The 16,002-nt window shown below is 34.4% G+C and overlaps 1 protein-coding gene across 1 annotated transcript in view; it reads left to right on the top strand.

Moving 5' to 3' along the window:
- LOC125064451 (probable GPI-anchored adhesin-like protein PGA55) overlaps positions 1-11,435 on the top strand; it is a 48,354-nt gene extending 36,919 nt beyond the window's left edge. Inside the window, exons 3-6 of the mRNA XM_047671472.1 lie at positions 6,167-6,211; positions 6,553-6,732; positions 7,400-7,591; positions 8,222-11,435. Coding sequence (XP_047527428.1) covers positions 6,167-6,211; positions 6,553-6,732; positions 7,400-7,591; positions 8,222-10,440 — 2,636 coding nt within the window. The 3' untranslated portion in view covers positions 10,441-11,435. The remainder of the gene's footprint in view (positions 1-6,166; positions 6,212-6,552; positions 6,733-7,399; positions 7,592-8,221) is intronic.
- The last annotated feature ends 4,567 nt before the right edge of the window (positions 11,436-16,002 follow it).

Raw genomic sequence — 16,002 nt, forward strand, 5'->3', positions numbered from 1 at the left:
AACGACATCTTTATCTAAAAAGCTCAAGTATATTCAACCTACGTCACCGTGAAATAACATATTAATATAAGCACGGAAGCTAGACCCACCTAACTAGACCTATCTGTTTTCATTACTATTAATTAGATCCCTCCCCCCAACTAATACGACCATGATAAGATCAAGTTAATGAACTCCCTCACTTAATTAAAGTATCATATTATGATGTACTATATATAAGTATACCTTTAGCACGTGTGTATATATCTGAATTCCTCGTAAACGGTTCGGTAAAAAAGTTTTAGTGGGTGGAGGTGCTGCGATCGGGAAGTAAATAAAATCTTATTGCATCCGGACGAGTTCGAGACGCGTAGCTAGTATTCCATATTATTTTATTACAATAATATGATATCGAATCATTTAACGTAACGAATGATTATAATAAATGTTCATTGATCGTAGGTTAATATAATCGCTGTAATAAAATCTAGTACCTACTTACATCACTCGACCATTTCCTCTGCTAAAGCTGACTGGAAGATATCGCACTGTTACCGTTATGGTTGCCTTTGTCGACAAATGTTTTGTTACATTTGTTTTTTTTTCTGTAAATGTTTTATCGTGTTGAACAATAAAGTGTTTTAATTAAAAAAAAAATATTACTTAATTAGATGATAACCCGCCTCCGCTCGGGTTTAAATAAAACTAAACAAATACGGTTAATCATTTATTAAGTTGTAAGTTTGTCATCTCCAACTTTATCTTTGCAAGTGGTATTCACCTTAATAGGTAATGCATTTAGTTTTAAGTTGTATTAAAATTGTATACCTTTGTACGTGTTGATGTATTTACCACTGATGAATCTTAAATAAATAAAATAAATTAATAATTTATTGTGGCTAAGTTTCCAGGGTCTTTACCGTACCTGCACGATATTATTATTTTGACATATCACACTTACTGAACGACCCGCAAACGTCAAACATGGCCCGTTGAACTATTGTGTCATTGAATTGTATGGATTTAATATCAAAATATCTCAATGTATATAAGAATTTTGCGGATATATATTGTCGACTTTAAAATGATTATTTTTTAACGATCTGTAATTGTAGATAGGTTTCGATCGGGTCCACTGTAAACCTGCTAAAATTATTAATATACTTGATTATTGATACTCTAGTATTGATATAAAATATGTTCATTTAATAATTACTAAAACAGTCTTAGTATTTGATTTATATATACTAGAGCGATTAGAGTCACTGAAAGAGCTATATTTAATGGAGTTTCTTCAAATGACACTTGAAATGATATAATAGTGATAATATATATGTGTAAATAAATTAAAGCGACATTTACCCGTATATTCAATTTTAGAGTTTTAAATGTATATAATACAAATGCATTTAATATATAACTAGCGACCCGCCCCGGCTTCGCACGTGTGCAATCGTGATTCTAAACATACTACAGAATGTCTTTATGCAACGTTCACACCTTTTTTGTCATTAGACAATGCAAAAGGTATGACCACATTAGAATCCTTTAAAATTATCAGTGTTTCTCTTCTATATTGTGCATGTATTATACATATTAATCCTCTTGTATCACTTAATCATCAAAATCAGTTGCGTACTTTTAAAGATTTAAGCATACAGCGAGAAGCGACTTTGTTTTATACTATGTAGTGATAAAGTTACTCTGTGTACAAATGTCTGTATTTAAAAATGGATTATATCGCCTTACAATTACATTAGCTCGTAGCCAAGTAACGTCGTTAGTTATTATAGCTTACTTGCTCCTGCACCGAAGGCAGTTTTGTTTGTTACACTGTAAATTTGAAATGACAATAGTATTCGACCTAAATAAGTTACGTACACGTGTATAAGTACCCATATTCGTGACTTCTGAATTGTTTGAGTTTGTGGAGAGGTCAGGGCGGCACTCCAAGTTGGGGCCTCGAGGGCCGAGGGTCTGTGTCGAGGTCGAGTCAATGTCGGCCGATACTCGACACCGCTGCAACGCTTCGATAGCGGGGCATTGGGCACGTGATATAAGGAGCTCCTCAAACTGAGATGCGCACGTCACAGCCAGATATATCTAGATAATTTATTTTATTGAATTCATAAATTTCGGTATTTTGTTGTTGTTGTTGTTTTGTATTTAAATGAAAATTGATATGCTCTTCAACTTGAAGTCTCGTACGTCACCAATTATTAAGAAACTTGAGATCATTCACTTCGAGAGAAGCTTTAGGTTGTCAAATTTATAAATTTGACAATAAATCAAATCCCTCTATTCAGTTTATATTCAATTATGTTAGATTTACAATAGTATATCCTTCTTATTTACCGAAGAAATTGCTGTTTTAATACTTTCCTTTCTGCTATTTTTATTAATAGAAATGAGCTTAGAAAATTACACCCTATACTAAATTTACACCTTTGGAAAAATGTTTGACTATTGACCGTTCACAAATGTTTCAGCAACAACGAGATCAAACTAAATAATATATATTTTTTTCACATTAAAGGGCCAGAGCTCCATTTTTCATTTTGACTTAAAAATGTTTCAAACACAATAAGGGCTTAAGGTTTCAAAGAAATTAAGGAAATATGTTAATTAACTGATCTTTTTTTATAATTAGACGGTATCGTTTCGTATATTTGTTCACACTCTATTTGGTATCAGATAGACGAATAATGTTTTTTGAGATATTTGAGTTGTGTCGTGTGTCAAATTCCTTATACACTTACAGCTACGTACCTACCGGCTATTATGTTAGCGTTGGCTTTTTCCGTAATGCGATAGTCTGGTGTTATGCCAACCGATTATGAAATACGAGACTGAAACATATTTCGAAATATTCACGCGGTCCTTAGGAAAACATTTTATTGATTTTGTAACTGTTTGTGATCAACAAATTTGTATTTTCTTATATTTAGTGAAGGTTGGAGCTTACAGCACCTCGCTGCTTCATTGCGGGTTGGTGTATTTTGGAAAAGCTCCTTACGATATATTACTTTAGCGTCGAACATGCGATGAATCATAAAAACAAAATAAGCGCTTGACTATCCGTGCTTTGAACCCGCACTGTTCGGGCGACCTGCGTGTTTTATCACTGTATCACTGAGCCTACGCGGGTCAAGAGTTATTCGAAGTGTTTTATCGTCATGTAACTTTGAACAAATAAATATTAGTGTTATTTAAATCAACAGTAGTATTAAGCATAGCGTGCTGCTTTTGGAAACTCGAACTGAAAAGAGTAAACTTTGCTTGTTAAACTTTACATAACGAAACAGGCACTTGTCGAGTAATGCGTCACTGCTGGCCAGAGCTTTCTGTTCTGCCGAAACAAAACATTCGAAGCACGATCCTCGCAGATACGATTTTATTTTTAAACTCAAAATTACTCTCACACTGAATACAACAATTAAGTAATAAAATTACATATAGTTAAATAAAATTTAATATTTTTAATCAGTATTCTAATCCAAAATCTTTGGTTAAAATCTGATCCTGGGTTATTTTTGACACTAATAACGGTGATAAAAGTGAGCATCACCCAAGTACCAAGTTCTATCGCCAAATAATTGGTTTTTCTATGTAACATTACAGTCATACAGTACATACAGTCTCTTCTCAGCCTGGTTTACTCCTCTTCGTGTCCAAGTGACGACCACTTACCATCAGATTGTCCATTTACAGGCCGGCTATCCGGAAATTAATATAAAAAATGCATGCAAACGACCCTTAATTAAATCCTGTGTTTGGTCGAAAATCCTACGAGTTTTGCGTTAATGAGGGCTCAAAGCCGGAGATGTTTCATCCTGAATAATTTCCCGTCGGTTTAATTTTTTTCCGTTAGCGTCGTTATTTCTTCATGGATAATTCTCATCTCCTGTTTATAAACATGATTTTTTTGCATTGTTTTCTAAAGGTTTATTTTTGTAAGATTTAGTATGAACACAAATATATAAGAGGATGTGATCTTTTTATTACTACCACACTACATTGTAACTTTCTGATTTATTTAACGTAAAGTTATACTTATATTATAATTGTTTGCTTATCTCTGCAACAAAAAACTGTTAAGCAGATTTTTACGGCCTTAGATTATTACAAATGGTTAGGTTAGGTAAATTATAATTATTGAAGTTCTTCACAGACTCTTAGTCCGTTTTAACAACAACTACAGGTTGAGATGGGGGGCCATATCATTCATTTCCTTTTTGAGACCACGTGGTATGGTTAGCTAAACATAATTATGCGTAATGCTTATTACAAATAAACTTTTCCGAATACATTAAACACACTCTAGCTGTCTAGAGATTGTTCTGCTGTTGCAAAGTATCTCGAACATTTTCTTCGAAATGAAAACTGTTATACAACGACGTACATACAATTATATTTAAATTTAACATAATTATTGAAACAAATGTATCCATTTATTCACGTTAAGGAGAATGTTGGAACAACGGCGTATTCATAGGTATACAGGAACTGCCATTATCATATTACTGCGAATCGATAAGTTTACGCTTTTTCTCATTTCGAATAATGCGTTCGTTAGTTCAAATTATTTACTTTCGTATATACAGATATGTAATCTGGATCATCTTTAATTTGAACACGAATGTATATCATTTTTTTTCTTAAATAATTAATTTCTGTCCTGTTTTAAAAGACTGAGCTCGAAAAACTAGGTAAATATGTGAGTGTGTATTTTATTTGTACGTTAAATATATTGTTACCTCATATATTTGTATTTATATGTAATAATATAAGTTTTATTTACTGTGATTTATAAATAAATACCGTATGTTAGGTAATTAATGGCTGCGTAACACACGCACACGTACAGACATTGCACGCCGCTCACGCTTGGCCGCCCGTCCGTGTTACTGATGAACTATTTATGTGCATTTTTCATTTTTATCAATGTTTATATCATAATATTACAATATAGTATAATTTTAAGCAAATTATTTATAAATTTTAATGGTAGTAATTTATCAAAATTAGTTCAGCATTTTTGTTTTCTGATATGAGAGGAAGGAAGATAATAACAGACTAGTATAATAACTACTCCTATAGTTTTTATGTCTTCTCATTCATTTTTGTCCCTTGAGCCTATTTCTTGTCTTTTTCAATAAATGGTTTAGAAAGAGAGGGCAAATGGACCAACTAATGGTACTTGGTTATCTCCGCGCAAAGACATTCGTAGTACAAGATATGTTAATCAATTCGAACACCGCCAATGCGTCGCCAACCTTGACAAGTAAGATGTTCATCCCTTGTCCCTGTTTTGTTACATTGTCTTGTCTCAATGATTACATGCCATTAATTTCGTGGATGGTATCATAAAAAAATCTAAAAGACATGTACATAAATAATGTATAGCATCATAAAACGAATTTAAATCAACGCGGCGTGCCAACGTGAAGGAGATCCAACCCTTACAATTTGCATCATTTCTCCGATGACGAGGACAGACGAAGGGTGAAAAATGAATTTCCCAAAAAATCCCTCGCATCCTAATCCTTTGCATAAATCATGCCCTGGCGATGTGTAAAGGAAATATTCACCTCGTTCACGTTACATGGGTGAGCTCAAAACGATTCGACTCAAGTATTAGTATATACTAAGCATTCAATGGAAGACAAACAATTTTCCTGCATACATGAATTTGGTAAAAGGAAAGATTACACTCGCATCGTATAAACAACCTCATTACTTATTCAGGCTTCACGAAAGTGTTCCCGGTGGATAAGAACCATCTTTTATTTTTCGGAATATAGTACGAGGAGTTTTCTAAAGGGTCGTTTGGAATATTGATGCAAAAAAATTTCGTTAGTAAACTTGTTTATGATGTATTATGAACTGCCTTGTTTGTCTAGCCTGTCCGGCTGTGGAACTGATGTCCCGGGTTTAAATCTCGGTTCGGAACAGTAAAAAATTTTAAGGGATTCTGTATAGAATATCAGTAACTTTAATACTGTCTTGGAAGAACCTTAAAGCGTTGGTCTTTTATCTGGTCTCTTACAGATCGAGGTCTGAGAGAACTAGCCTAGTAAGGGAACGGACACTCCTGTCCAAATTGTTATTCTAAGTTGGTAATGGCCGCTGCGGCAAAAATAATGTTTAATAGAATATTTATGAAACATATAATTATTTATTCCAGGTCCTCTGCCGAACGTGACTAGTGTGGACTTGGGCCTGAAAGAAGGTATCATCATTTGCTTTACGTTATACAATCAACATGCTCGCTGTAGAAGCTGGAAATATTTTATTTTTTTAATTTATACAAAATAGAATAAAATGTTGCTAAACATTACATATTAATGCTGTGCATGTACAGCTTAAATGATCTCATTGTAATAATACTTTCATAAGAAATATAATTAACGGCGAATGACGATTTCTGCAAGTACTCTTAATGTAAACCGCTTATAAGAACTTCCTTCCAATTATATTTTCAAAATAATTCTAACAATATTTTCAACTTTGTTTTTTAACATAATCGAATGATTTCAATGATTTCAAAGAACCTCTCTTTCGATATTCCAGGAAGCTGTGCTCTCGGTGACGTAGTATACATGCCTGGGGACCAGTTCCCCGGCACGAACCCTTGCGAGAGTTGTAAGTGCTCCGATGGCTACGTTGACTGCACCAGGCAGACCTGCGAACCTCGTCCTGGCTGCAAAGCACTGCACAGGCCTGACCACTGCTGCCCTACTTACCAGTGCGGTGAGTAATTACTATTTCTGGTCTTCCTATACACGACAATATGAGGGTATTATATGTTAACGTTTTACTATTATTTTTATATTAAAATAAAACAGAACACATATCATACAGTATATTTATTTTTGAAATAAAAATCAGTAAGGTACCTAACAAATATAGTCAAATCATGACCATATTTATGTACAACGTATATTACTTATTTTTAAATAGCTTACAAATATAATTAACCGGATAGAATTAAAATGCTAAGATTTTCTCACATCTGAAAGAAAAGGCGGGTATATCGTTTTTGCGTTTATTCTTGATAGTCGCGTAACTGTTTGTGTCGTTTTGAAGAAGTGTTTGAGGGAAGTTCAGGGTCGTTTCATTAGATGTTATTGAAATTTTGCTTCCGGTTAATTAACTATAAAACGTTTAAATTTTTTTATGTGATCATGTAAACGAAACCATGCGTATTATTTTATTTATTAGCGATTTCCATGTTTTTCATATCAATTAACAATGCGAAATGGAATAAAAGTCATTTTCTACATATAGGCTACCAAGAGGACATAAAATCAGCTGCGAGTCTCAAGGACTCAGTTGGCACATAGTGCCAAAGTGATCCATTTGTAGTACTTATTGATTGGTGATGAATTATTAATAAAATGCGTTTTTATAATTACAGAATGCGAACAGGAAGGCCGAATCTACGGCAATGGAGAGAAGCTAGTAGATCCTCTGGACCCCTGCCGCGTGTGTTACTGCCAGGGAGGAGAAGTCGTATGTCGTCGTATAGCATGCTTCGTGCGCGATGACTGTCAACCGCGCCTCGTGCCCGGCCGCTGCTGCCCGGAGTATGATAATTGTCCAGTCAGAGGTAAAAAACATTATATTTGGTATCGACTCCACACTTAAAAACGAACTATTAAGACGAGCAACTAAATTAAAAAATCAAGCTACATGCTTTCTCACATTTCTGTTAACAAATAAAATAAAATACCTGATGTTTTTTTTTTCAATTTTATGTAATCGAAAGAAACTTCACGATTCGGGAAAGTGGATGATGAAAGTGTTGTCTTCAGACAATGTGTTTGGTTTAGTCTTTAAAGGCCATAATTAATGATAATATGCTGAATGTGCATGTAATCATATCAAATAAAAATCAAACGTTTTTTATTCATGTAAACTTTACAATAAAGCGATTCACAAATAATCGTCAATATAATTAAACACTACCACTGTTGCGGAAAGCAGCCTCTAGCGAGAAGAAATGGCAAGAGAATCGCATACTTTCTCTTTTCAATTTCATTCACAATTATTGTTCAATAAATTCTGTGATGACGAGCATACAATGAATAATAAGATTAACGCATGCGCATACAACCGTGATGGAAACTTACACACCCTTTACTAATTATATTATAAGAACTTATATTAAATATTATGTAACTCATATTACTATTTAGTTTAAATAATTTTGTATTATAATATTTTTTTTATTTTCCAGATGGTACACCATTACCTGGTATGGTTTCGTCGGCTCCGAGCTTACCTGTCTACGACAATGTTGAGACGAGTGCTATTCCGTCACCACCAAGCGAGCCAATCAAACCAGAAATTACCATAAAGGAAATCACTCCCGTATCTGAAATTCCAGTTATCACCGATGTTAAGATAAAGGAAATTTTACCATCTCCCAGTATCGAGGTTTCTGAATACTCATCATCAAAATCTCCCCTAATTACACGAGAGGCGACCACAGAAAGGAATCTCTCTAGTATGGACAAAATGTCAAAAGTTGATACATATGACTTAAAGGATGGCCTTTCATCTATAACACCAGAATTATCTACGAGTGACCAATCATCTGAAATTAAAACTATAAATGACATGCCTCCATCAAAAATAAGTCTTTCAACTGACGATTCTATTAATGAAGATATGCCACCATCTAAAATACCTAATATTGTTTCAATGATGGGAGCTCCTTCTATTTCAGATTCAGGCACTTCAACCACCAAAGCACCTATACTTGAAGAAGAAGACCTGGATCATAATCCAGCTTTTCCACCAATACCAGATGACTTGTTTTTAGTTTTAAGCAATCATGATGAGGAGAGTATTTCCGACCAATCCTTAGATAATGAACACGTGCCTATGGACCATGATATAGTCAAAGTTCCAAACGTGCCAATTTCGACACAAGAGCCAATTTTTAAGGAATCTCCTGCAACCACGATTAGCTATATTTCAGATATTGTAACAATTACTAGTGAAAATGTACAAGATACCTCTGCTGAAACGAGTACTTTTAAAGATGCAACTGTTAGTACACAATTTCCCATAACGAAAGAAAATTCGATGTTGAATATGAGGTCAGTAATACCTACAGAAATATTAAATGTTCCATCTCTCATATCCGATGACATCACAGGTGACATGTTGGACGTGACTCAAAGTTCAATTACAGCAGTTGTGAACGATGAATCTTCTCCTACTGAAATTTCGGCAGCAGACATCTCAACCAAATATACTAATAATGAGCTCCAAGATAAAGGTGAAGAATCTTATACAAGCGTGAGCTTTAATGAAACACAAACAAGCAATGAAATGGATGAAACTACTAATACACTATCTAAATCAACAGAAATAATATCAGAAACTGAATTTAGTTCCATACCCATTGAAACTAGCGACCAAAATCCACATGATGTTGCAGAAAAGGAGAGTAAAGACAAATTAAGCGCATCTACAGTTAATCTTATAATGACTGAGTCTTCTACTTTTAAATCGTTGTTTAATGATGAAGATGCTGTGACAGTATCTAAAAGTTCTGAAAAAGAGGACCAACCGTTTGAAAATTCTGAAACGACAGAATATTTTCTTACGTCATTTGATTCACAAGAAAGTTCTACGGACATTGTTGAACTAATCAAGGCTTCGTCAAATGGTGAAAAAAGCTCAGCTATAATTGAATCTTCCCGTAAGAAAAATAGCAATGTTCTGACCGATCTCATAAACTTAGTGGGCGATGTTGCATCTATCAGTGACCACGCAGAAGGTCAAGATCAGCAAACACCGAGCCCTACTACTATTTCTGATTCTGAAGAATTAATTCCTGTGAATGTCGCCGCTGGTTATAAAAGTAAAAACAAAAATTGGAATTTGAATTCCATTACAGAAGTACCTTTGAAACACAAAGTTCCGATGATGGTTAGCAAGCAGAACGTGGTGGAAATTGAGAGTGATGATTCAGATGCCATAACAGATTCACCCCCACCAAACGACAATGTGGAACCAACTACGCGGCGGCCTATCATTGACAATGTATCTGATACTGACAACAAAACCGAAATAGCAGACAAAAAGGACATAGAAATTATAACACAATCTTATGTGCCAACAATTAATAGGCGACCTAATAAAGTTGTCATGAAAAAGAGCAACGAAAAACCGATCTCTGAAGAATCATTGAGTGATGTTGGCGGTACAACACCAGAAGCTACGGTTGAAGCGATCTCGAGCTCAAGCGAGCTCACAAATATTCCCGATTTCAATGTGAGCACAACCAAGGATGTATCGAACACTTCGGAAGTGGATGTTAGCACGTCCAGCGAGGTCAAAAGCTCTCCTGATGCTATCGAGTCCACTTCAGAATTGGAGGATGTTTCCTCCCTTCCAGTAAAGGAGCAGTCTACAGAATCGTCGAGCACTACGACTCAGTGAGCGCCCGCTCGAAACTGTCGACGGAACCTCAGCTTATCAGCATTTTGTAGTTATTAAGTTTCGTTCTTGAAACTATAAGTTACATAGAGACTACTAGGTTTATAGATTACGTGAACATTATCAGATTAATTAATCGTCAATTGGTGTCCCTGTAGCGTAGCGCAGCTGGACTCGTAACTGTAATGTAGGTGACAGACGGTCGGTTGAATTTATTAATTGTATTAGCTGGACAAATTATTTATAATCGTTAGAATAGTGGAGCGTGAGACAGCGGTAGGGCGCGAGTCGCACTTTCAACCTTTAAAAGATTAAACGAAGTAATAGCTTTTCGTGTTAGCATAAGTTATTTATTTTAGTGAGAGTAACGTGATTAGAACGATTGATAAGTAAGCAACCAAGCTAGTCAACTTGTGACCCTCCTCTCGACGCCACGATGCCATTATCTTACTATCGAGGTCACGACGAACGCTTCGGCGCGATCGTTCCGCATAGACGTAGTTCCTTTAGAACGAAATAAGAACACGCTCCTTAGTCGATGGACCGGGAGGCCCCTTCGGGAACGAATGTAACAAACTTGGTACAAAACGAATTTGATATAAAATATTCAACCTTATGAACTAGCTCTAGTTGTATTAGTGTATGTGGATGCACATAGACTTTATTTATGCACTTTATAATATTTACCCAGATATTGAGGAAAACATTTTATTCCTGAGAAGGCTCAAATTGTTCTAAGAATGTCTTTTATGGAAATATATTCACGATCATTAAATTGTATTCAGTCGTGTTTAAGTTGTCGTTCAGTTACTCCGAAGTGAGGTTGAGTTCGGTTGTCCAGCGCCAGTGTCGGCGCGGTCAGTATCGCTAAGTTGAGATCCTGGAATGCTCCTTCTTGCTCCGGAAGACCGTATCTTTTCCCGGGCAATAAGCGCATGTGCTCATTTGTATTTAATTTAAAAGTATTGTTTTTTTACAAATAAAACAAATTAGACTGATTATTGTTTTCTTTCGCACTTCAACCACGCTTTTAATAAATGATTTAATCACATAAAAGTAGTATTCATTGCACACCATTTAAAATCCATCTACGAAGTGGAAATCTTGTATAGCGTACACAGCACATAGGAAACATACAAATATTTAGACACGTAAATTTGTTTCCTTACGATGAAAAAAAAGGCTTTCAATTATAAATGAGGCCCTTAACATATAAATACTGCGTACCGAGGTACCACATCACCACGTACGCTGTAAACTTGTTACCTCCTGTCACCCGACTACAGAGGGCAATAATTATTTTGTGAGGATTATACTACTTGATCCCAGAAAAAAATATATCTTATATATTAATAACGTAAAATTTTTGTCCCATCCGTTAAGAATAAATACGTTATAGTCTTATTTCGATGAGCTTCAGCCGTAGATGTGCAGTAAAATAAAGAGGATTCTGGATTGCTATTTATTGAATTGTTATGATTTAACTAAGAATTAATTTTAGAGGGCGATAAAAGTTACTGGCCACGTAGAGAGTGGCGCTACGGCTGTAAAAAAAAAAAACAAACGTAAATTGTACGAACGTCGTCAGTTTACATTGAAATTAAATAAAAAAACCCGTCATAGGTTTCGAATTTTGTAAAAATCTGTTGAATAAACGACAAGTTTCGCGTGCAATCCACTAGTGTAATCAAATGGCATAAGAACCCGTTCATATTTTTTGAAAATAGAATATAAAGGTAAGATTATATACGATTTTCAGTAGTATTCAGAAAAAATGCCAAATCGTTATGTGAAGTATAAGGAAATATTAGACATCGGTGTTTAAAAGCGTAACAAAACTTCATTGGCTATCCAGAATCAGGTGTAAACAGACACGGAAAACCAGCAAAAACATGTCATTCCTACGTAATCCACATTGGTAACTACTGCCATATATTTGCAAGCCGATAAGAAACCAAGAACAAAAACATTTATAATATTTAAAATTATTTCTAATAAAGTACCTTAACATAAACGTGATCCGTATCCAGTTCTAAAGATTAATAGCAATGTTATTTACTGATACTATTGTTATACTACTGTTAAAAACATTTACTTCAATAAAGTATCCATTATTAAATTAAATAAAAGAACATTAGTAATACTACACACTTTCATAAAAGGTCATCATTTTCAATGTCCCTTATTCAGAAGTGTTTAATCTATGACATTACAATTTTGTATGACGAGAACTTCGTGAGAGACGGAAACAAACGAAACATCTTGATCTGTCACTATATCTGATTGTCTTTCTGTGATATGTATGGACGTCTGCTCCCCTCCTCAATCGGGACGTTATCCTCTACAAGCAAGTATTGAGTTGTATAATGAATATGAAATGATATCTTTATATTTTAGTATGATGTTATTTTTGCTTATGTATTTTGTGAGAATTATAAATGTAAATATGTTAAGGAAAGGATACATGGAGCAAAATTATAAGAGCAATCAATTTTTAAATACAAATTACGTGGTATAGTTATAACTTTCTACCTTAATACATTCTTTATATTCAAACTCATTCGATGAGTTATTTTTCATCATCTTTTAAATAAACAAAATATGGTAATTTATTTATATTTTTAAACATAAATAAAATAGAAAATAATTTACATGTCATAAAGAAATCGAGCAAAAGTCAGAGGTAGAAGGCTGTATGTAACGCAATGGTACGTGTACGCCAGCTAGTGTCAAGTATGGTGCCAGCCAAATGGGGATCATTGCTAAACAGTGTCATCACGGCGACCGCTCCCTGACCTCCACTTATTTCGTACTCTTGGCGTATTTAAAAAGTAATTTAGAAAAAAACCTGCTATTTTCAGTATCAAACTTCATTTTTAACCTCATTATGGTAGAAGTCGAAGGTTGTATCTTGTCTGAATAATACTTTTGCTTTGCCGAAAAGTGGGATGGATAGATTGTCTCGGAAGTGGACATTATTACCAATAATATATTATTAATGACTATCTTCGTACTATATAAATTATGTTTACTCCATTGTCGAAGAAATAATAGTTACCAAGAAATAAAGGTATATAATTTATTTATAAAATATCTCCTATATTATTATAAGTAAATTTCAATTATTATGTTTTTCTTCGAGACAGTCGTCTTGTTAAGTAAATGAAAGTTTACATCATTAGCTTAATTGGCCTCATTTAACAAAGAGCAGTTTGCAAGCAAATAACCGTCAAACAGCCTTTGCTCTTACCTCTTATCAGTGAAACAGCGAAGCCCGTCTATTCAGCATCTTGACCCGTTTCTAAGGCACGATGATGTAACTATAAAAGAGGTTTTATATATATACATTTATATATCTGGCCTTATATATTTATATATATTATAATTGTATACTTCTGGTTATGTATTTTATTACTGAAAAGACTTACTAGAAACTTATTATTTATTATTATTATTATTATTTGTAAATATATGAAATATTCCGAAATATTTCGTACATCATGAATATCCCGTCAAGCTAGCAAAAAAAATTGTCACCAATTACATAAACGACATATAATATATATCTGTAACGATCCCTTTATTACGTATAAATATTCAAGAGTTTGAAATGATTTTTAAGAAAGAGTAATTATAGAGTTTTTTGACCGTCTTCTCATTTAGGTACATTCCAAACCGGTGGTAGCACATACAATCAAATTATGAAGTAGGTAGGCGAACTAACATTTATGCTACCTGATGGTAAATGATAACCACCGGACGGTGGTCGTGGTGGGCGATAGGCGACTATTCCATTCATCAGAATATACGATGAATAGGTGGTATCTATCCAGGCGACACAATGCCAAACAACCAGAAAAACTTTTCATTTTACTTTTAATAACAATAAAAAAAAAAAAATTACGTATCATTAAAATTAACCTTGTAAAATAACGATTCAAAGTGCTTTTAAAAGCGTTCTTGGGTGTCGTTGATTTTGATTTTGTTAAGCTAATAATAAGTAGTAGTATTCGTCGTGATAAGCTGGTGACCTTTGGGAAACAATCGTGTGTTCCATTTACATGTTTGTGGATAAGGCCACTAAAGTAACTCAAACTTCTAGTCTGCATGTTATAGTACTTTTCCAATACCGAAAAACGATTCCAATAAACAAAACTATCTCAGTGAACAGCGTCCGAGCGATCGCGTACTCATAACACACCGGCACTTCTCCGCGTCATGTTAATGATTGCGGAAACAATCATCCGATGGTTGCACAAAGTACATTTGGCGCATGCGCCTTCACGCGCAAAAGTTCGACAATTAACGTTCTACCTTTCTAACTCACCTCGTAACCCGCGCCCGTAAGCAACTGAGCACCGGCCCTCGATTGCAAGAGAATATTTACGCAAATCTATACGTTACCTTAACAATGTATGTTAAATCTTTTGTAAAACGGTCACCATGTAGCAGTCAGCACAGAATTTGTATTATTCAATAACAGTGTCAGATTCTATCGTACCCTCTTCTATTATGAAGTATTCGGAGTTGATCTGTTATTACAGCATCCTCTTTAGCGAGTTATAAACAATTGTTAAAGATCCAAAGTAAATTACTGTTCCGAATTGAACCTATATATTGCACAGCCTGAATCTTATATCAACTTACAACTACTACTGAGGTATAAAGGATAATTTAGAAATATTTATCGCGAATGAATTATACAAATATTTGCGATTATATTTACACATACTAAAATATGACAGGTCTTCTGAAGATTTTGCAAACCGGTTTCCTAATAGTTGCTTCGGCTGTTAGAATATGATTAGAATGCTATTTGACATATGAAAGTATCGGAGACGTCACATTTGTCAAGGGGCCTTAAAGCACACTCGTATCCGGTTTTAGTAATTACTTTAATCGGACGATATCACATAACTTGTTTTTGTTTCTTGTTTTGTGGATATATTTTTACAATTTAATGCTTTGTGTCGGACGCAGGAAACTTTCTGAATTATTAATTCGTCTACTGCAAATGTTTTCTCACTACTTGTGCTAGAACTTCTATAAACTTTATTTGGTGGGTTTGGCTTTGTGTAATTCCATCTGGGTAGGTTACACCAATACTTTATGGTGCTGTGTTTCTTTGAATCGTGACCATAAGTCAGTGTAATTCCTCATGGGACTCGACATCTTAGTCATTGATGTTGGAGATGTATTTTTGGCGTAAAGGATTATTTATAACAGTGCCAATATAGGTATATGAGTAATGTTGACCATTGAGCATATGTTGGGCTATTTGTTAGCCAGCCTACCTATTTTAACTAACAAAAAAAACTACCACCCAGATTTTGCACTTGTACAATGCGCGTCATATATTCTTAATATGAACGGAAATCCAAAGTCCTGAAAACAAAAACTTATCTAAGGGAACATTTTTATATTTCATGTGATGAATAAATCGATCCATAGTAACCTAATTATTCTTGAACATAAAAGCATTTATTGTAAGTTATTTTAGAATCATAACAGCCAGTCAAAGGCTTGTGTGGCAAATTGGAGCAAATAGAATCAGTGCATTACGAA

The sequence above is a fragment of the Vanessa atalanta genome, chromosome 6, assembly GCF_905147765.1.
Source record: "Vanessa atalanta chromosome 6, ilVanAtal1.2, whole genome shotgun sequence".
Taxonomy (NCBI): Eukaryota; Metazoa; Arthropoda; class Insecta; order Lepidoptera; family Nymphalidae; genus Vanessa; species Vanessa atalanta.